At 44.1% G+C, this 22,691-nt stretch overlaps 1 protein-coding gene across 2 annotated transcripts in view; it reads right to left on the bottom strand.

Annotated features, from left to right (window-relative positions):
- The window catches only part of DSE (dermatan sulfate epimerase), a 42,521-nt gene extending 21,202 nt beyond the window's left edge, over positions 1-21,319 (bottom strand). The window contains exons 1-2 of one of the 2 annotated variants that reach the window (XM_088480957.1): positions 20,834-21,319; positions 9,408-9,661 (exon numbers count right to left, since the gene is read on the bottom strand). In XM_088480957.1, the coding sequence (XP_088337083.1) occupies positions 9,408-9,661; positions 20,834-21,249 (670 nt within the window). In that variant the 5' untranslated portion in view covers positions 21,250-21,319. The remainder of the gene's footprint in view (positions 1-9,407; positions 9,662-20,833) is intronic. The other variant, XM_088480958.1, reaches the window with a different exon arrangement.
- Positions 21,320-22,691: the final 1,372 nt, after the last annotated feature.

The following is a 22,691-nucleotide window of genomic DNA, read 5'->3' as shown; positions in this document are numbered from 1 at the left end:
TAAAAGACAAAGGGCCTGATTCAGAGCCGCTCGTAAGCGGCCGCTCGTTCGTTCCTAGCGATGTTTGCCCAACTGCACATGCGTACGGATCGTAATACATATGCGCGAACCAGTCAGTGCGGCCAAAAATCGTTTGTTCGCTAAATAGCGAATGCCTGCTAATATGAGTGACAGGAGGAGGCGTATGTGGGTGGTAACAGGGGAAGGTGCTTGAAAACGGGGAGTGGAGATCAGAACGCAGGCGTGCTTAAAGGTCAAAACGGGCGTTTTATGGGTGTGCATAATTAATACAGCAGCGTCACTGATCACGTCACTGGGTTATTTTATAGTCAGAACTGCTCGCAAGATTGTGGTAGCAAAAACCAACCACAAGAATAGCGAGCAGTTCATACGCTGGTCGATGTACTCGATTAATCTAATAAATAGCGGACATGACGTAGGATACGAGTGGCCAAGGGGGGTTTTTATTAAAAAAAACGACCGCGTGTTTTGTTCGCTCGTTCAGACAGAGGCGGCAACAGACTGCAAAGAGCGAACGGTTCATTTGAATAGCCACCCCCTTTTTCTGAACGAGCGAGCGCTAATAGCGACCGGCTCTGAATCAGGGCCAAAGCCCCCAGAAGAAGAAAAAAAAAACCTCTCCCTATTGCATATATATACCACCGTGTAGATAACATTAAAAATTCTCACCTCTGCTGGTACTTAGGAGGGATTTTCTTGTCTGCTCCCTGTGAAACTCTGGCATGTACTGCAATGCTTTGTGCAGAAAGGAATAGAGTGGCACGCTAGACTCAGAGGAAGGGGCGGTGACTTGATAAAGTGGAGAGAGATAAAGTACCAACCAATTAGCTCCTGTCACTTTACAGGCTGGGGTTGAAAAAATGACAGAAGCTGATTGGTTGGTACTTCATCTCTCATAAAGCTTTGATAAAAGGTCCTCCTCAGAGTGAGGGGGCAGGGTCCCGGGCAGGGATAGGAGAGAGTTGCAAAATGGAGTCTAAAGGAAGATTTTAAAAATAGGATGGGGACGTAGAATCCGGGTCTCAGACAGAGACGGGAGACAATACTTGGCCATCTGCAGCGCACTAGCTGGTTCAGAGTAGGATGTAACCAGCTACTGCTAATCAGTTCACCAGCTGGGCCAACTCTCCTGGTTGGCACACACCCACCCACCATCACCCATGACATGTGCCCCTCAACCATGCAAAGCTTATTCAAAATATTCATAGAATATGTTACACCAGAAAAGCTGCATTAAATGTACCCAGCAGTGTTTCAGTTTTGTTTGAGAAACTATGGCGAGAATGGTGGTTTAAAACACAGGCTATGAGGTTGCTTTGTTATTCAACAATTATGGAAAGAAGTTTTCGATCTAATTGAACAGGTTGTGGGCATAAATCTCTTAACTTGACCCCCTGATTTGGCATTTCTCTACCTGCATTCCATTAAAAGTCCAACTATACAGAAAAAGAATATGTGAGCGCGAGTCCAAGACAGGGGGTGTATAAAAAATTAATAATAAAATGTATTTTCATAAGCAGTATCACTTTAGAAGATTTAAAAAAAAAAAAAAAGAAATAGGCATAATACAGCAATAGATATTTCTAAAGCCAGACAAACAATATAAAAAGTATCAATGTTGTCCTTAAATTATACACTGAGCTGCATGTGTCCAGTTTATATTACAGGTCTTAAAGCCGTAACCGGCAGGCTCGGACCGTGATCCCTGTGGCCAGCTCAAAGAGTTTACAAACAGGTCTCACTTGGAGCATACCCGGTACATCGTAAAGGACCCGTGGTCCACAAATACAGGAGGATTTCCAGAGGTCCCCAGTATGCTACCTGTGAGTACCACCTCCGGTTATGGATTAAATGGTATCCTTTACTGCAACCTAAAGCATTATTTAAAAACAACGAACTGATACCTTTATACCCGAGCGGTTACGGCTTTAAGACCTGTAATATAAACTGGACATATGCATCTTAGTGTATCATTTATGGACAAAGTGGTAAGTAACCTATTTACTATCATTAATCTAACACTCTGTACGCAGCTTGACTCTGCTTATTAATTAAGAACCACATGGTGTCAGCTTATTATAATAAAAAAAACGATACAACATTGATACTTTTTACATTATTTGTCTGGCTTTAGAAATATCTATTGCTGTATTATGCCTATTTCTCTTTTTTTTTTTTTTTTTAAATCTTCTAAAGTGATACTGCATATGAATATACATTTCATTGGTAATTTTTTATACACCTCGTCTTGGACTAGCACTCACATATTCTTTTTCTGTATATTTGGACTTTTAGAGGCACAGAAGGGTCTGCATGCAACTACGCAGGGCCCATTCTGTACACTCGCAGAATGGGTCCTGTGCAGTTTCTCGATAATCAGGAATCTGCGATCAGTAGAGCACTTGCGTGCACTGCTAAATCAGGCCCTTTGTTTGGAACCACTGCAAACAGCACCCTTTGACTTTTGGTACAGGTAATCTTCTATTCATTAGGTCATGTACACTGAACATTTATATTGTTTACTAAAAGTATACTGTATGTAAAATTCTATATGATTCTCTTACCTCTTCGCACTTTTTTACACATTCAGTTCTACCTTTTACTTTATTTACCAGGTGTCTTTTACACATAACTATAAATAAATATAGAAGGGGGCTGACATGAGCTGCTGCCCCTCTTTTTTCCTATGTCTTTTATACATACTACACTAGCAGGCACCTGCTCTTGCTTAGTTCTTACACATTTTATGCACATTGCATAAACTTAATGTAATTGAATAAATGTGTAAAGAGTCAATATTTGCAGTGTTGACCCTTCTTTTTCAAGACCTCTGCAATTCGCCCTGGAATGCTGTCAATAAACTTCTGGCCCGCATACTGACTGATGGCCGCCCATTCTTGCCTAATCAATGCTTGGAGATTGTCAGACTTTGTGGGTTTTTGTTTGTCCACCAGCCTCTTGAGGTATGATCAAAAGTTCTCAATGGGATTAAGGTCTGGGGAGTTTCCTTGCCATGGACCCAAAATGTCAATGTTTTGTTCCCCGAGCCACTTAGTTATCACTTTTGCCTTATATCAAGGTGCTCCATCATGCTGGAAAAGGCATTGTTCGTCACCAAACTGTTCATGGATGGTTGGGAGAAGTTGCTCTTGGAAGATGTTTTAGTACCATTCTTTAATCATGGCTGTGTTCTTAGGTAAAATTGTGTGTGAGCCCACTCCCTTGGCTGAGAAGCAACCCCACACAAATTGTCTCAGAATGCTTTAGTGTTGGCATGACACAGGACTGATGGTCAGAGCCGTAACTAGACTTTTTGGTGCCCTGTGCCAGAAAAAGCATTGGCCCCCACTCATTTTTCAAAGGGACATAATGCACCCAAAAAAGGGCCATGGCTTCATGGGGAAGGGCCAGGGAAGATATAGGAGAGGCCAGGAGATGCTGGGGATGAAATAAGAGGAAGCTATAAGCAAGAATGATAATAAACAGAAATTTGACAGGCCCAAACAGCGCCCCCTGACCTGTGGTGCCCTGTGCGATGGCACCGGCCGCACTACCCTAGCTACGGCCCTGCTGATGGTAGCGCTCACCTTTCCTTCTCCGGACAAGCAATTTTCCAGATGCCCCAAACAATCTGAAAGGGGATTCATCAGAGAAAATAACTTTACCCCAGTCCTCAGCAGTCCAATCCCTGTACATTTTGTGACTATCAATCTGTCTCTGATATTTTTCCTGGAGAGAAGTGGCTTCTTTGCTGCGCTTCTTGACACCAGGCCATCCTCCAAAAGTCTTTAAACGTAGAAAATGACCTTACAAATCCGCGCTAATGAGATGTTCAGGAAAATGAACCTTTTCCACAGATTCCAAATGTATCTCAATGAGTCCATATGTAGATAAAAAAAAAAAAAAGAAGAAAAACAATGTTTCTTTTGTCAGACAATCAATGTTATTAGAGATGTATTACACCTCAGGTGTCAGAAATGGATGAGGAGGTGATATAGGTCCGAACCCAGGACAGCAATGAATCTTGACAGAATATCCAAAACGTCCATAAAGATACACCAACAACGTGATGAGACCAAATAGTGCTTACATGTAAGCTTACATATAAAATGCAGGATACAAGTGCGTAGCGGTTTCTTTAATCGGTCCTCTTTCACAAACACAGATCCACTGCTTTTTCACATGGATCAAATCCACAGGGCCCAAAAAAATATAATAAAGGGCCCAAAAAGTCACAACAAGTAACTAAAATAATATGGTTTATTAAAGTATAAAAACATCAAAATGAACATACCCTATGTACAACACTTAGACCTAACAGCGGAAGATGGATCCCGGGAATAACGCTGAATAGGTAAGGTGGGACACACAGGGTAGTAAAACAGACACTAGTAGGACGCGTTACATACTATATCTCTGACTTGGCAAGTTTTCCCATTAATGATTTTATCACTTGTCATACTAATTATGTAATTTATGCGTTAACATGTACATGCAATCTAACATATATTGGTAAGACCAAACGCCAGCTTAAAATAAGATGGTCTGAACATGTTTATAATATCATTAGAGGTTGTGAAAATCATCCACTGTCAATGCATTTTAAAGAAAAACATAATAGTTCAATCATGGGTTTAAAATACTGTTGTGGCATAGTCTGGGTTAAGGACAATTGGCGAGTTAAGGATAGAGATATCAGACTTGCCAAGTCAGAGATGCGGTATATATATGAACTCCAGACACTTAAACCCACAGGATTGAACTCCGATTTTGAAATTAAATGGTTTTTATAAAGTTTGATTTTATCAATATTCTATTATTATTTTATACTATTCATTTATTGCATATTAATTATGTACAAGATGGATTCTGGTTAGAACGTTTGATTTATTATTTTATGTGTATTTGTTTACTTTTTGGCTCCTTGTAGCCCATTGGTTGATGGGGTATACTAGATCATCTTTGCAGTATGGGATGTGTAGTCCCCCTTTACAATATGGTGACTGTGCGGTATCATAGTGTTATAGCCATATGGGTAGGTAAGTCTTTGGATGATTTACTTGTTATATATAGTTTTATTGTATTTTGCGGTTGTTGAGGCGCCGCGGACCACGTGACTAGCCTTTTGTCACGTGATGTGTCCTATTCCATCGAGCTGCCCCATGGTAGTTGTAGTTTTTTCTAGCAGGGAGTGAGCCTGTTATACCATGCAGCCAGCGTTTAAGTAATATGCGCGCCATATCTTGATGACGACGCCGAATGAAGATACAGCTTTTTGCTGTATGTGGGGTCAAAGTATAGGTTAGGCAACGTGGTAAACCACGCTGCCGGCGCCATTGAAGTACACGCGGCGAGTAGAGATGACGTCACTGATTTAGCGGTCATGTGATATCATTTAGTATGTATATATACGTGGAGTGATTGATGGGAAATGTAGTCCCCTTAATCAAGATGGCGGCTGCACGAGTATTCAAGTTCATTGTTTGGTAAGATATATCCTATTTTCCTGCTCATTCATGTTATATATTTTGGATCTTAATTGGGAGTTTTTATTTATGCAGACACTAAAGTTGATAAAGACGCCGCAGAGCGTCGAAACGCGTCCTACTAGTGTCTGTTTTACTACCCTGTGTGTCCCACCTTACCTATTCAGCGTTATTCCCGGGATCCATCTTCCGCTGTTAGGTCTAAGTGTTGTACATAGGGTATGTTCATTTTGATGTTTTTATACTTTAATAAACCATATTATTTTAGTTACTTGTTGTGACTTTTTGGGCCCTTTATTATATTTTTTTGGGCCCTGTGGATTTGATCCATGTGAAAAAGCAGTGGATCTGTGTTTGTGAAAGAGGACCGATTAAAGAAACCGCTACGCACTTGTATCCTGCATTTTATATGTAAGCTTACATGTAAGCACTATTTGGTCTCATCACGTTGTTGGTGTATCTTTATGGACGTTTTGGATATTCTGTCAAGATTCATTGCTGTCCTGGGTTCGGACCTATATCACCTCCTCATCCATTTCTGACACCTGAGGTGTAATACATCTCTAATAACATTGATTGTCTGACAAAAGAAACACTTTGTTTTTCTTCTTTTTTTTTTTTATCTACATATGGACTCATTGAGATACATTTGGAATCTGTGGAAAAGGTTCATTTTCCTGAACATCTCATTAGCGCGAATTTGTAAGGTCATTTTCTACGTTTCATGTCTGTATTTGTAAGTTGGTGAATTATATATTGACCTTTTCTGCTGCTATATGAGGCAGCGCCTTATGTTGTGATATTTTTTCATTTTTGTATACTCCAAAAGTCTTTGCCTCACTGTGTTTGAAGATGCACTCATACCTGCCTGATACTACTCCTGAGCAAGCTCTGCACTGGTGGTGCCCTGATCCCATAGCTGAATCAAAGTTAGGAAACGGTCCTGGTGCTTCCTGGACGTTCTTGGGCGCCCTGAAGCCTTCTTCACAACTATTGAACCTCTCTCCTTGAACTTCTTGATGATCCGATAAATGGTTGATTTAGGTGCAATCTTACTAGAGGCAATATCCTTGCCTGTGAAGCCATTTTTGTGCAAAGCAATGATGACTGCACGTGTTTCCTTGCATGTAACTATGGTTAACAGAGGAAGAACAATGATTTCAAGCTCCACCCTCCTTTCAAATCTTCCAGTCTGTTATTCTAACTCAATCAGCATGACAGAGTGATCTCCAGCCTTGTCCTCGTCAACACTCACCTGTGTTAACGAGAGAATCACTGACATGATGTCAGCTGGTCATTTTGTGGCAGGACTGAAATGCAGTGGAAATGTTTTTTGGGATTAAGTTCATTGTCATGGCAAATTCATCTGATCACTATACATGACATTCTGGATATATGCAAATTGCCATCATAAAAACTGAAGCAGCAGACTGTGAAAATCAATACTTGTGTCACTCTCAAAACTTTTGGCTATGGATGTACCTTATGAAGCCCTCCTTACCAGCTAAAGTGCATCTATATACAATGGGCCAGATGTATGAAGCTCTGGGAAGTGATAAAGTGCAGAGTGATAAGCGACCAACCAATCAGCTCCCAACTGTCATTTTTTAAACACAGCCTGTAACATGACAGCTGGGAGCGGATTGGTTGGTCGTTTATCACTTTCCAGAGATTCATACATCTGCCCCAATGTCTCATGAGCAAAAGATTTAGTTATCACATGCTCTAAAACGAAGGGCAGTGTGTGGAAAGCCTATTTGAGTTTTACTATAGGGGCTCTATCTCCTTTAGAGAAACTCCAGAAACCACATCACCAAGATCTTCAGGGGAAGTGAAAGTCAATGCACAGTACAGACAGTTCTATACAGAGTACTGTGTAGTTGCCATCTAAAAGATGTAGCTTCAATCCCGGCTGTCGGGATTCCGGCGCCAAGAATGCCGGAAACTAGTCAAAATCCACGGAAACCCGACGGTAAGTAGTGAAGTTTGGGGGAGGGTTAGGGTTAGGCACTAAGGGTAGGGCTAGGATTAGGTTTAGGCACTGGGGGGGAGGAAAGAGGGTTAAGGTTTGGATACTTATCAACAAGTGTCGGTATCCTAACCCTGCGGGATGCAAGGATCGGGATTCTGACCGCTGGCATCCCGTACCCAACCCCTATCTAATGGCAGGGAACGGTGTGTGTAACATATCCAAAGTGGTGCACAGGCAGAGGCACGGTTTAGGTGGTGCCTTGTACAGCATGCTGCTCAGACTTATCCAGCACGTTCATGTACATCTAGTACAGAGCACTAGAGCAGACTGGCATATGCTGTCCAGCAAGCTTTTCATATTTGTTTATGTTCATTTAAACATCACATTGCTCATCAAACTGTTCAATCCCTTGGCTTTTGGTGAAGCACAGAACATTAGAAATGAAAATTAACCACTGCCAGATTTCGGCTATACCAAAACCATGAACTAAATGGTTTTGATGCATCTTTGCAATATTAAAAACCTAGTGCAAATGTTACCCCCAGTAAAATTAGACAGCCTAGTGACAGACAGCCTGGTGAGAGTGGTTTCCCATTGGAAGCACTTCCTGCTAATCACAGCCGGACATGCAGTCCCACGGGGAGGTGTTTTCTCCCCCTGGGACTGCCAATTCGGACAGCAATTAGCAATGAGAGCATCCAATGGAAAGCCACTCCCCTGCTATAACTGCTGCCCTATCTGGCTTGTAAGGGCTGCACCTGATGCAGTCCCTAGAAGCTTGGGCTGCTTGTCAATTTATGCGCATGTGCGGGATCCTGCGTATGCACACAAGCTGGCTGCACAGACGAGCAAGTAGTCCACACCTCCTGAGGTAACAGATGTTGATATTATTACAACAAATTAAGACTTAAGTCCGTATTCAATTAGAGGCCGAAAAGTCGGACAAGTTTAGCCTGTCCGACTTTCCGCCTCCTTCGCCTGTTTTACAGGTGAAAACTTTTCACCCCATTCAATTTCTAAACACGCGAAAAAACGGAAAGCGGCGAATGCGGATCAGGCGGAAAGTATTGTCAGAAGTGGGGAGATCAGTCTGTACCCCAAAAAAGATGCACTAACATAGGGAAACAATGTAGATGTGTACTAATAGCCCTAATAAGAGTGTTTGGGGTACTTAAGTTGTTTAAATTGCTTCTTATTAGAGTCTTTGCATAAGTGGTGAAGAATGGCATAAAGCAGTATTTTTTGGTGAAAACAAGCATCTAGTCAAATTTGGAGTACTTGAAAATGGGTGCTAGCATATTTTTAGGTCTCCAAAGTGAACTTTTAAAGAACGTCAAAAACGCACCTGCAATCCTAAAAACACCTGACCCTCAGGAAGTCTATTTCACTAGTTTTTATGCTTGTCCCCCCACTTTTAACTTTTCGCCCGAAAAAATAAAGTACTTTTTTGGGGTGTTCTTAGGTTGTTTTTTTTGCTATTTTTGCAAGATTTGTCCTTTGGGGGACTGAATCAAGGGTTCTGGGTCATTTCTCCATGTTTACACCCCAAAATAAAGATTTTGCACTTCTTTTCACCTGCTATTCTTAGGAGATACTTTTTCGCCTATTACATTGCATTGACTTTCCGCTTAGGCAAATTCCGTCTGGAATTGAATTTGTGGATTAGTTCCAAACAGGCGAAAAACGTCAATAGACTAAACTTTTTTTTTGCAGATTACGGCTTTTCGCCTCTAATTGAACACGACCCTAAATGTTGTTTGAATGTTTACACTGGAAGGACAGCAGGTAGGAGATGCTGCTGAACAAAACTATATGCAATGTTGCCCAACATATTAAGAAGACAAAATAAGACAGATCATAGTTACTACCTATTAGAAAAAAAACAACTTTGGAATTTAGCATGAATACTGGCATTTATTTCCACGTACCTTGATTCATCATGACCAAGCTTCCAGTTAGCAATGCTACACAGTTGGTAGGTTGATGGTTATGGATATACTGAAACCCCCATCCTCTCCTGTACGATGCTTCATACATTTGTCCTGAAGCATTTGCAATAACTTCTAGGAACTTCTCCTTTTGGTGTTTAGTAAAAGAGTAATACAGGAAGTCATAGGCAGTGGCAAAGCCCACAAGAGAGTGTGCCAGGGGAACCTCGTCCCAGGGAGCATCTTTCACTAGCCTGCAGAGAGAGTAAACAATAGGTCATGCATATTGCTTAGATTTTAACAAGATGACATACATAATAACTGTGGTATAAAAGGAAATGTATTGAAAGAAATTTGTGTATTATATATATATATTATAAACACACACACACACACACACAGTGAAAAAAATGCTGCAAAGTAAGAATGCTTGCAAAAATAAAGAAGGTTTAATAGTATTTTTTTTTATATCAATTAACAAAATGCAAAGTGAATGAACAGAGGAGAAATCTAAGTTAAAATCAATTCTTGGTTTGACCAGCCTTTATCTTCAAAGCAGCATCAATTCTTCAAGGTACACTTGCAAAAGGTCAGGAATTTTGTAGGATTATAGTCAGGTGTATGATTACTCAGTCATACCAAACGGAGGATAATGATCATCATTTTCATGTAGGCTGAAAGAGTCATAAACTGAAAACAGAGATCGCTGTGTAGGAGGCTTAAAAAGGATGAGGAACAGCCAACTCTGCTACAAAGGTGAGGTTGCGGAAGACAGTTTCATGTCACAGGGCATACACCATGGCAACAACAGGTCAGCTGCACTGACCTGCTGGATATGAGTCTGCTACCTCCTGCATTGAATGTGGATGTGATTTGAGCCAGTGTCACTTTTCTGTTACCATGGGCAACTCTGGCCAGACGCAGCTGGTCACAATCATTAAGCACCCATTTGCCACGGTGTGTGGTAAAGCCTTCCATGAGGTATTCCTGGTACACATGACACTGTAGATCGAGAAATGTTGAATGTCCGCACAACTTTGGAAATGGAATGTCCCATCTGTCGGGCACCCACTCTCCTGCCCCTTTGGAGCTGATATTTCACGTCGCCTTGCCATGAGCAGCCTAGCCAGCTTTTTTTTTTAACTGACTCATGAGAGGTCAGCTTACTAATACCCCTTTTACAACAGAGCAAAAACCTGGGTCTACCCAGGTCACCGCTCAGTGTAAAAGGGTCCCTGAAAGATAACCTGGGTCCAGCGATCCAGCAATCCAACCCAGGTAGCTACCAGGGTCGGACCCAGGATGGACCTGGGTAATGGTGCAGTGTAAATGGCGCAACCCGGGTTATCAGACCTGGGTCATGCCTAAAATGAGCCGATTGGTGGTTGTGGATCAGTCACCTCCCACTTTTTATGACCTCACAAGTTTAGCAGGGCAGACCCAGGTTCAGTGTGAACTGGGCTGACCTGAGAATAACCCAGATCAATGGTGCTGTTTAAACCGTGTCTGACCTGAGTTGGACCCATGTCAGAAAACCCAGGTCCGACCAGGGATTTTGGTGGAAAAAGAGGTATAACTAATACAGATCTGGGCATTTCCAAGATGTCACAGTACAGTGGCACCACCTTCCATTACCTTTACATACTACAATCCCATGACTTTTGGCACTTCAGTATTATATATAGATATGATGGGGTAGATAAGATAGGGATAGTTGGAAACTAGCTGATTTACCCAGTTTCATATGGGTAGCACTTAGGTATTTACGGTTTCCATCTCACCACTCCAGTAACACATTAGTACTTCACCTCTATAGTACTGTAATGCATCAGTGCTATAGCAAGACATTCCACTCCCTCACCTGTGTAGAAATACATTCATTCCCTCACACCTGCAGAACCACATGCCACTCCTTCACCTCTGTAGTAACACCCCCACCACCTCTGTAGTAACACATTACCCCCCTCACCTGTGTAGTAACATTCTCCTATCACCACTGTAGTAACACATTCCCCTCCCTCACCCATGTTGTAACATTCAGCATTCTCCCTCACCAGTGTAGAAACACAATCCCTCCCTCACCACTGTAATAACACATTCCCCTTCCTCACCATTGTAATAACACATTCCCCTCCCTCACTTCTACTGTATACAGTAGTAACACATTTCCTTCCCACACTATTCAAATAGGGGAGCCACACCAACTGCCAGTGATGTGTGGCAGCACTTGGGATGACAGTTTGTGTTTGAATATGAATAGTGCTACAGTCACGATGAGACAGTCAGTCAGGACATTGCACACAGGGAGAAAACATTTTAATCTTTCACCCCCTTAGGATTCCAATTTCAAAAAATCCCTTCTTAGTGTTCACCTACACATCATGAAAGGAATATACTCCCCAATTTTCAAGTTTCTAGGTCCAGGGTTTTGGTCTGGATGTTGGTGAGACAGTCAGGACATTTCAATTTATATTTACTTGGTTTCACCCGGGTAGACCTTAGATATTTACGGTTTCCATTTCCAGCTCACCACTCCAGTAACACGTTAACCCTTCACCTCTGTATAATTAACACTTTACATATCATTGTATGCCTACCATATTTTGCGTATATGTAATTGATTTGTAATATTGATTCACTTTCTCTCAGCTATATGTAAATTAATTTAGATTACTGTGGATATTATTTTTGATACCACATTTGTGCATCCTTCCCACGTCATTACTCTGCACCACCATCGCAGAAATTAGTCTACACACTATTTCATCTGTACTCATTAACACTATAAATGGTCTCTTTAAGACACATTTTGGGCTAACAGCAGCTACAGTTACTTTATACACATACTGACTTGCCATAAAGCACATTCATTTAGCCGTTCACTGTCTTTTGGCACAAGGTGGAACAGTACAAATCTAGCACGCAATTTGTGTATCTTTTCTTTCTATGCTAACCTTGTGTTACTATAAACAATTGATATATTATCTGTTTCAAGTCATCAGACACTTATGGTGTAAACATATATGGGATTCTGCTTGATGATGAAGTGCTTTCTGAGCAAAATATGTATCTCAGGTGTTGTGTGAATTATAATTTCTGGCAATTAAGTAATATAACAGCATACTCCATTTCTTAGATTTACAGAAAGTTTTTTAAAATAATGTTGCTATTGGCACATACTGTATAGTACCTTTGAATGTATTGTGAGTGTATAGCTATTATATAGTTACATTAACACATTTTATAAAAGTGCCTCAGAAAATGTATTTTCTCTCAGGCCAATTATGTTTAGAATGTCAACATACCACATGCTGACACCTACATAACGTCGTCATTGTGAATGGGAACAGCCAATTTTAGGGTAAGGCTGCAATTAGGGTTATGGTTAGATTAGGGTTAGGGTGCATTTAGGGTTAGGTTTACATTGAAGCGGATTTATAAAGTATAAGGTATGCAAGAGAATATCCCACATGTCCCACAATGAGGTTATTACAGTAAGTGAAAAATTATAGTGTAAGGTTTAAATCAATTCTCTCTTATATGTCAAATCAGCATAGGATTAATAGATCAATACTTTGTAGGCTACAATGTAAAATTTACCACTGAGCAGCTAATTAATGTATCATTACTTATCGTAGTGGATGATTGCAATATAAAAATTACAATGCACTGGTGGAAAGTGAAAGCATATATGTAGTTCTTTAGGTCTCAGTATATCAAAGAAGAAAAAAGAAAAACCTCTCATACTGTAGCATATATAACAAGAGATATGGTAAGAACTTACCTTTGTTGTTATCTCTGTTTCTACGAAGTCCATAGGGTCCACAGGGTTGACCTTGGGGTATAGGTTGGGAACCAAATCCGGGCACCACGCAGTTAAAGCTTTTAGCTCCCAGGATGCACTTGGGTCCACTCTCCCTATAACCCCACCCCCAGCCAGAGGCACCTCAGTTTGTAAGTAGCCAAAGGCCAGAGGAGGAGAGAAAAAGAGAGAAAACTGGAACACTCGATAACCATACTCACAGAAATGGGAGACGGAAAACCGGTGACCAGTCACACAGCCCATTTGAAGCCAGGTGTGTCAGGGCGGGCGCCCTGTGGACCCTATGGACTTCGTAGAAACAGAGATAACAAAGGTAAGTTCTTACCATATCTCTTGTTTTCTACTTCAGGGTCCATAGGGAGTCCACAGGGTTGACCTTGGGGATGTCCCAAAGCAGTTCAACCAAGGGAGGGGACGCTCCTGTGCTGAGAGGAGAATCCGCCGCCCAAAAAGGAAGCATCCTGAGAGGCAAAGGAAAACAATGCCTAGAACCTTAAAAAAGTGTGGACAGAAGACCACGTGGCCACCTAGCAAGGCAAACCAGCCAAGGCGCCACAGCGAGCCACCCACGAAGGTTACATGGCCGGAGAAAAAACAAGCAGCAACAACAGAAAGGCCTACCCATGGGTAGGCCCCTGAAGAAGACATACGAGGCCGTCCAGCCAACATATGGCCATAGGCCGGCCATCCTTTCCTGTTAAAACCAGAAATCTCAGACCACCAATAAGGAGTCCGATTTCCGTCAGGAACTTGAATGGATCACATAAATCCACAGAGGCCGGACCACAGTCAATGAGGCCACACCAGCCGAGAGGACTGGGGACTGAATGGCCGCACCATAAGTTCCAGAATAATATGGAACCTGAAAATCACTAAGAAGAAACACAGGGTGAGAGCAACTCACACCCTGACAAGATGCCCTCCAGAAGAGGGAGCCACCTGAGAACGCTCCCAATTCCGACACTCATCTGGTTGATATAAACTCCCTGATAGAAAGAGAGAAAGCCAAAGCAATAGACCATGTAATGGCTATCACAACCAGCGGTTCCATTAACCTTCCCCGGAGTTAACGAAGAACCACTACTAACTCCCAAGGAGTCTCTAGGGAGGACAAATGGAGGCATAATCCAGAAAACACTCCAAAGGATGAACTGGATATCAGAGCGGAGCAATTCCATATCCTAATCATACTGACAGTGTAGAGATCTGCCCTGTCAGGAAGGCCAGGCCGAGGGTGAAACCCAAGCCAGCCGGAAGGAATGCCAGAATATCTGGAAATCCTGGACACCAGAGGATCGTATCGATAGGTATAATACCATAAGAATTATGGCTGCCACAGTTTGTGGTAGGTCCCAGCAAAAGCTGATCCATGTGCTCTAATCATTCCAACGATGACAAAGCCAGGGAAGCCGTAAGACCACTGTAGGGACGCAGTCAAAGACAAACAACCCAGGTCCAAGGCAAACCCCAGGACCCTGAGACAACAGGTCTGGGCAGTGAAGCATCAGGAATGGAGTATCGATGGAGAGACTCCGAAAAACCAAGTACCCCTGACATCTGGGGCAATCAGGAGCCACCAGCAGGAAAGCATCTGTGTCTCGATTGAAACACTTCCCTCGAGGAAGAATGGAGACTGGAGAACACAGGTACGCAAATTGGAAGAACCACTTCACCGACAAAGAGTCACTGAAGGTTGCTTCAGAATACCCAGCGTTGGACTGTAACACCATAGTGTGATAGAGTCAGAAGGCCATGAGTGTCACCTCAGAAGGGCCCCCCCCCCTGCTCACCAGGAGATGAAACCTCTCTTGGGGAAGAGACTAGTCCCCGGGATGCACGTCGTGGCGGCTGAGGACTCCCGCTTCCCAATGGAGAGCACCTGAAATGAACACTGTCGAGATGGTCGGGAGGAGACCCTCAGACAATGTCCGAATGTATGACATACCTGACATTGCCACCCAACGAACAGTATTGCTAAAAAGGAAGCCACTGTTCTGACCCTGTCGGACTGAACTTTTTCAGGTTCACCGGGAAACATGGGCTATGCCAGAGTGAAGGCCCAAGACAGGCTAAAGTTCCAACAAGTTAATTGACAGGGTGGAATCGACAGACATCCAATTGCACTGAAATGGATGCGAACCAGATACTGTCCTTAGCAAAGAATACCCTGGACGAGATGGTCATAGTCACCCGAAAAGGGACCGACTTGCCTCCGGGGAGAGCAGCATCGTTTGAACAGTGATCAGACAGAAAAAAACTTGTTCCATCTGGAGATAAGCCAATTATGGAAAGGCCTGGAATGGAACTAAGCCCATTCCACCCTTCCAAAGGCAGACACTGAATAGTGAACCATGCATCCCAGAGTGCAAAGACATATGTCGACTGCGCAGACATCCATGTACTCCTAATGGAAGAGTGGAGATGCCGTCTTAGGCCAGAAGAATTCTCAGCTTCTGAGAATCCAGCAGGGCTCCTAGGTGAAGAATACCCAGAGAGGGATGCAGGGAGGACTTTTTCCCCATTGATTAAACGTCTGCACCCTGAAGAAGCCACAGTCAACCTGACCCGGCTGTAAAGTACCCCAGCGATCCTGCTAAGAGCAGGCGGCCATCCAGGTACAGGAGCATTGGGATATACTGAACAGAAGAACTGTCAGAAAATCCAAAACGCTGGTAAACCCCCGAGGGGCTGAGAACAGTCCCAACAGGCAGAGCCCGAAAAACCGTAAGTGCTGTGATACAGCAAACCTCAGTCCATGCTGAGGCAAGGTCTCTGTAAGTACCCGTAGGCACGCATCCTGTATATCCAGTGATACCATAAAGTCCCCAGGTTCCAAACATAGTATGATGGAGCATAGGGATTGCCTCCTGAGCCCAGGTAGCTTTAGGAACTGGTTCAGGGAATAGAGACTAAAGAGGACCATTCAGCCACCGCACCAGAAAGAAAGCAGAACAACCAGTCCCTCGCTGAGAAAGTGGGGATGGCCCAATTAGCTCTGCTTACCCCAACAACTGTATAGCTTTCTGGATTCGTAAGGCCCTGTTCGGGTCCGAATAAGGGCCTGCGCACCATCACATGGAAATAGGCCGCCTGAGCAAAGAGAGGGCGTACCCTCCTACCCACGTAGCCGCGGCAACTAGACACTAGTACCGGGCGAACTGAGAAAATGGCCATCTCCCAGTGGTAGGCCTGTCTCGTCATGCTGACGATATATCCGTAGGTTCAGAAGCAGGATCGGCTGGCAGTCCAGGCCTGCTCGGTTGAAGAAACAGACCTTTAGGCTGACCCAGAGGACAAAAAGACTTAACAGACTTAGTCTGAAGCCCTGTAGTGGACATAGCTGAAGGCGGGAAATTTGTACTGCCACTGTCAAGGTCAGGACCCAACCAGATCTACCCTATAGATGGTATCTGCACCTCTGCATTCCCAGAGCGCAGCCATAGGGTATTACGGAGGATACAGTCGCAGCCGGAACTCTGAAAGTTAGGAGACTGGTATCCAATATAGGCATGTCCACCTATGACAACTGCATATATTACGTGAGCGACTAACTACATTTGAACCCCAGACGTGTTGGTGGGGAAAAAACATTACAAATGCATCAGCTCAGTATGCAATAGTATTAACCAACCATGCTATAGCCATGGTAGGATGGGTAACAACCCCTGAAAGCGAGTATACTGATTTCAGGCAGAGTTACCACCTACGGATCAGAAGAATCCGACCACGCAGGAATGGGATGCGTAGTAACGTCTGTAATCCGACGAGTAACACGCCCATCCACCCCATGAGGGGCTCGTGATGACCCTCAGGGAATTTGGGACAGGAGGCCAAACACTGTTGTAATACCTCATAACTGACAACAGCCAGAGTCCCGCCATGCGATCCCCCCGCTAGTCAGCAACAGGGAACCAGAAGGCACGCAATACTGATGGTGTATGATACAGGTGCAGGTCAACATTCACTCTAACCAGAATGGACCTGCCACCAGCCCTAAAGCAGGGATAATAATACTTGAAATAGGCTTCCCCCGTGTAAGAGGGAAAGAGCCCAAAACAGTATCCAGTTCACGCAGAGCCAACTGGGAAGTAACCACAGGGTGTCAACCACGCCAATTTGCGTTTCGTAGAAAACGACACCACCCAGGGTGGCTGTGGTAATCCCTGCAAAGGGGAATGACAGACTATTGTGGCACCAGGGGGAATTCATATACTGCGAAAAAACCCTGCAGGGAGCGGTAGCCTGTGTCACAGGGGAAGAGTGCAAGAAACTGCGAGATACCCTGAGATGAAAAGGGCAGTATGGTGAAGTAACCCCCAGGTGAGGTACAACAATGGGGCCCACCCGGCGATCCGCAATTGAGAGGATCCCGAGAAAACAAACCGCCCAAGGGGGTCGTGAAAGGGGCCGGCACCAGATGACGCCACACACAGAACCCTTTATGAGTTAAATCCTCCGCACTAACACCTGCAGCACATGACTTGCAGGATAGCAAAAATGGGGGCCGTATAACGCACTCTCTCCTGGTCAGACATATCTGACCAATTTTGGCGGAAATATCAAGCAGTGCTATACTGGTCCTGACTGATGCTAAAATTAGCCGCAGGGACCCATTTTCAGCGTATGCAACACACAGTTCCAACGAAAATGTGGCAACGTGCAGCACGCAACAGTATGTGACAAACCTCACAAATATCAACGAGTATATAAATGTGAGGTCTCAGAACCACCCTAAGTACAGCTGTATTAGGGCAGATAAGGAAAAGGGATAGATATACACTGACAGGTGAGAGAATTAAATACAGACAGTCAGCACTAGCATAAGTCACATACCATGCAGATATATACATATATACATAAACATGTCATAATATACTGCACTATTACACTGCATTCAACTTACCCAGATTCAGTGTCTGGGAAGGCTACAGCGCTGTGTACACTGACCTGATGGTGAGGTACGCAGGGGGACTGGACTCACTGCCATCTCCAGAGCTCTGCCGCTGCACCACAAGAAAATGGCCGCTGGAGACCTCAGAAGAAGCGTGGCCCGCGGAGGAAGCAGCTCAGCGACGCCAGACTATACATACTGAAAGGCGCGCTGAGCTGAGGGGAGGAGCCGCTGTAACAGGGAAAGCTTCCTCCCCTGGCCGGCTATTAACCTCCCGGGACGCCGGCTCCCAGCGCCGATCAGTAAGTCCCTGGTGGTCTAGTGGACACACGGGGTATGGGGGGCCCGCCGCCACTGCCGGCGCCTCCGGTCTGTCCCCGGAGACCGGAGGCACAGGACTGCATATTAAATGCGCAGATCACCGCAAGCGGTGATCCGCGACCTTACCTGCTCCCCGTAGATCCGGCAGCAGTCCTGGGCGCCCGCAGAGTCCGGCTAGTACAGACTCTGGGGTCCCGCTGAGATCCCCAGATCTGTACTGGCGTCTCAGCGCCGGCGGGGCGACGGAGCGGCAGCTTAGACGTCCTATGGACAGTCCGACGCTGCCGCTCTGAAAGTCCAAAGTAAAAATAAAAAACTCTGTACTTAGAAAAAAATATATAGCTTAGGGGCTGCTAATCAGCTCCCCACTGCACTAAACGGTGACCCGACTCCGGCCGGGCACAACTTAAACTGAGGTGCCTCTGGCTGGGGGTGGGGTTATAGGGAGAGTGGACCCAAGTGCATCCTGGGAGCTAAAAGCTTTAACTGCGTGGTGCCCGGATTTGGTTCCCAACCTATACCCCAAGGTCAACCCTGTGGACCCCCTATGGACCCTGAAGTAGAAACAGTATATATATTGGATTGAATTTACCACTAATAAAGTGGAGTAGATCATTCATTACTTTTGAGGACACTTAAATTGAGGAAAACATCATCACATCCTGTATAACCACAATGTCAATAAGATCACACACAATGGCAGAGAGAGGCAAGCCTTAAGCTGGGTACACACAAAGATTTTCTGTCCAACCATCCAACTAGTTGATTGGTTGGAATGAAAATCTGGTAACGTATGGGAGTAACTGATGATCAGCAATTTGCTCCTAAATGCCAGAAAACAAATGAAAATGGTCGTCAGACAAATTTGTTAAATGTTTGATCTAAACAATTTGTTCAAACAACAGTTTTTGTCCATTTTCCGGCGTTTGGGAGCAAATTGCCAATTGTCATTGGCTTTCATACCTTACCAGATTTTCATTCCAACCAATCAACTAGTTGGATGGTTGGACTGAAAAGCTTTACGTGTGGACCCAGCTTTACGCCTCTTAGCGGTTCCCACCATTGAAGTCAATGGTGAGAACCGCTAAAGTTTTCTTAGTGGTTCTCACCATTGACTTCAATGGTGGGAACCGCTCGTTGGCTAAGAGGCGTAAGGCTTGCCTCTCAGCACCGGGATTTCTAAAGTGAAATCCAGCGGCTGAGCAGTCATTCAGTAAGTACTGTCCTTGGAGGACAGTACCTGTTAGTTGGTCCGGGTCAATTTGTTTGTTTTTTATATTGCGTAGATCATGGATAGAAGAGGACGTGATCCATGCGAGAAAAAGGCGAGTATGGATTATTTTTTTTATTTACAGGTATCAGTGGACGTGAATGGCTACAGGGAGACTAGGAGAGTAGGTGTGACAGTAAGTGTGAATGTCAGTGTGCATGTATGTGTTAATAAAACTGTACATTCATGGTGTGTGTACTGTCTTTTGTTACATTTCTTTTGCAGGTGTACTACAGGTACCAGCAGGCCCGTAATGCCCTGCATGCTGGTACTTGTGGTTCTCCAGGTACCAGCATGTGGGGGAGGCTTGCTGGGACCTGTAGTTCTACTGCAAAAGTCAATATTTTTACTTCTTTTATTTGCACTATCAACCCGGCACCCAACGCTCCAGGGTGCCGGGTATAGCCCTGGTCCATCAGCCCAGGGGTGCCCTGGAGAGGGGGACCCCTTTTGGGGGGGGTCCCCACCTCCCCAGGGATCACCGGCCTGGGCTGACCAGAGGTTTGGGGTAATGCATTGGCCGGGGGATCCGGCGAAAGGGTTCTCCTGACTATGGCATTACTCCCCCCGCTAGAAAGAACCCGGTACTGGTTCTGGAAAATACAGGGGACCCCTACTGTTTTTGTCCCCTGTATTTCCAAAACCAGGACCTGCTTAGCTGAGCCTAGTGCTGGTTGTGCTAAATACAGGGGACCCCTAAGTCTTTTTTACCCTGTATTTTCACAGCCAGGACCGGCTCTGATAACCCCGGGACTGGTTGTGCTTTAGTGCCACGTCATTTAAAATAAAAATATATATTTTTTTACCTTAAACACAGATGCATGGACCTCATTGATCCGTTAATGCATCTGTGTCAAAAATGACGTCGGCATAGTGCGGGTCCTTACGACATATTGTTCAGGCATAAACCATGGATTGCGTACGAGATTGACAGATCTTACCTGCTGTAGGCAAGATCTGAAGATAGAACGGCTGACCCGAGGTTCGTCTGGTGTGTAGGCACCTTTAGTCAGTGACCTCACTACTAATATTATATCAAAATATGGACAATTGCTTGTTTTTGTACAACAACTAAAACTATAAAGTGAATTAAAATATAAATTAAAAAAAAAAAAATATACCAACTAGGCTGAGCTGCCATTCTTTCCATATACTCTCTTGCCAAGCCAAGTGCTTCAGTGTGGTCAGGATTCAAGACACAGAACATTGCCAGTGCTCCCAAGTTGTTGCCATAAATTTCATTCCATCTGGCTGAAAAATCCTTTGGATCCCAGGGTGGAAGGTACTCCGTGGGGTTGGTCAGCATAATGTGAACTGCCTCATTAATGTGTGATGCAATATGTCGATGGCTGCCCTCTGCTTGTGCACGCAGCTCCTCCACCTCGCCTTTTGAGAAGTATAGCATAGGATAGCCGTCATATTTTGCATTGAGGAATGGGATTTGTGCTTTGGTACTCTCTCCTGTGCCATGAACGACAATGCAACAAAGGAGGTATATGAAAAACACGGTGGGAGCTCCCCGTGTATGTGTCCTCATTGTAAAATTAGATATCCAAACCGCACACTCTGCCAGACCATCTTTGATACAGCCTAACGGAAAGAAAAGAAGCAGACAGATAAGTATATTGCAAATGGATTTTGTTGCTGCAAATTCACAAAAAGTCACAAAATATTGAGTGCTATGTCAAATCCTGGGAAGAGTATAAGACTATTGTGCAAAGGAAAGACTATCCTACATTCCTCAGAGCACAGTAAAGGTCCAGAAGTGGAAGTAGTATAAAAATGTATTCACATTGCCACTAAATGTATCTGACTGACTAATACCCATTTCACACAGAACAGCAAATTCCTGGGTCAAGCATTTGGACCTGGTAATTTGCGGATCAACATGGGTCCTCTTTCTGTGTGAAAGGGTCAACCCGGGTTGAAGTCCCAGGAATTGCGACCTGGGTTGACCATTTCACACAGAACAAATACCCGGGCTGATCCACAAATTATCGGGTCCAAATGTTTGATCTGGGAATATGCTTTTCTGTGTAAAAGGGGGTACAGAGTGGGACCGGCAAAAAGACCTGTGCTTCAAATGTCGGGTAAAAGATGGGGCTTTTTGTATTTTCTGTGTGAAAGAGGTATTACTGTAACACTGAGCAAGCTACGGAAGACAGGGTAATGATGCAAGACACAGTAATGTACATATGTCAACAGTTTTGAAGTCATTCCCCAAAAGGAGTTTTGTAAAAAGCTCTCAAGGAAGAAGACCTGGCTGAATTAAAATCCATCTCCTTGCCCAAGGCCAGATTGGGGCTAAAAATTGTCCGTGACATTTAAAGCACACAGGCACACCTCAGAGTCTGGCTCCGGAGATCCTCCTCTTGGCTACTCACCTAGTATGCGCAACATAATGACATAATGTCACATCGTGCCTTACATCCATTCCTTTGAGCAGCGCTAGTAGGCGGAGCTACACGACTAGGACTCCGAATGGCTCAGCCTCTAACTGTTGACCTGGGGAGGATCTAGACTTTTTAATTTGGAGGGGCGTTTTAACAATTAATATAGACTACTGTCCATTCTATTGCTGACTCTTCCTACTTCTTAGTCTATACTCTTATAATACAAATATAAAGTAAAACAATATAAAGCCCATCAGAACCTCGGCCCTTCTGGCATTTGCCAAAACTGCCAGTCTGGCCCTGTCCTTTCCCACGTTGGGAAGAAAGTCTGCTCTGAAAAGACGGACGTGAAACTTTATAGCCTGAATGCGAAGGTGTAAATCAAGCACTGTACACCAGGTGGTAGCATCATGTTACGGAGATGCTTTTCGGTGGTAAGAACTGGAAAATTAGAAAGTATTCATGGAATAAATGGCGCACATAATAGACAAATATCTATTATTCTTTACCAAGAGAATAAACGTATAACTGCCACTGCAGTTCCTTAACATCTATGGGGCTGCAATGTGCTGGCGTTGCCTTTTGG

This window comes from Taudactylus pleione, unplaced genomic scaffold (genome assembly GCF_031769625.1).
Source record: "Taudactylus pleione unplaced genomic scaffold, aTauple2 ptg000259l, whole genome shotgun sequence".
NCBI classification, from domain to species: domain Eukaryota; kingdom Metazoa; phylum Chordata; class Amphibia; order Anura; family Myobatrachidae; genus Taudactylus; species Taudactylus pleione.
This window is presented reverse-complemented; position numbering and strand designations above follow the sequence as displayed.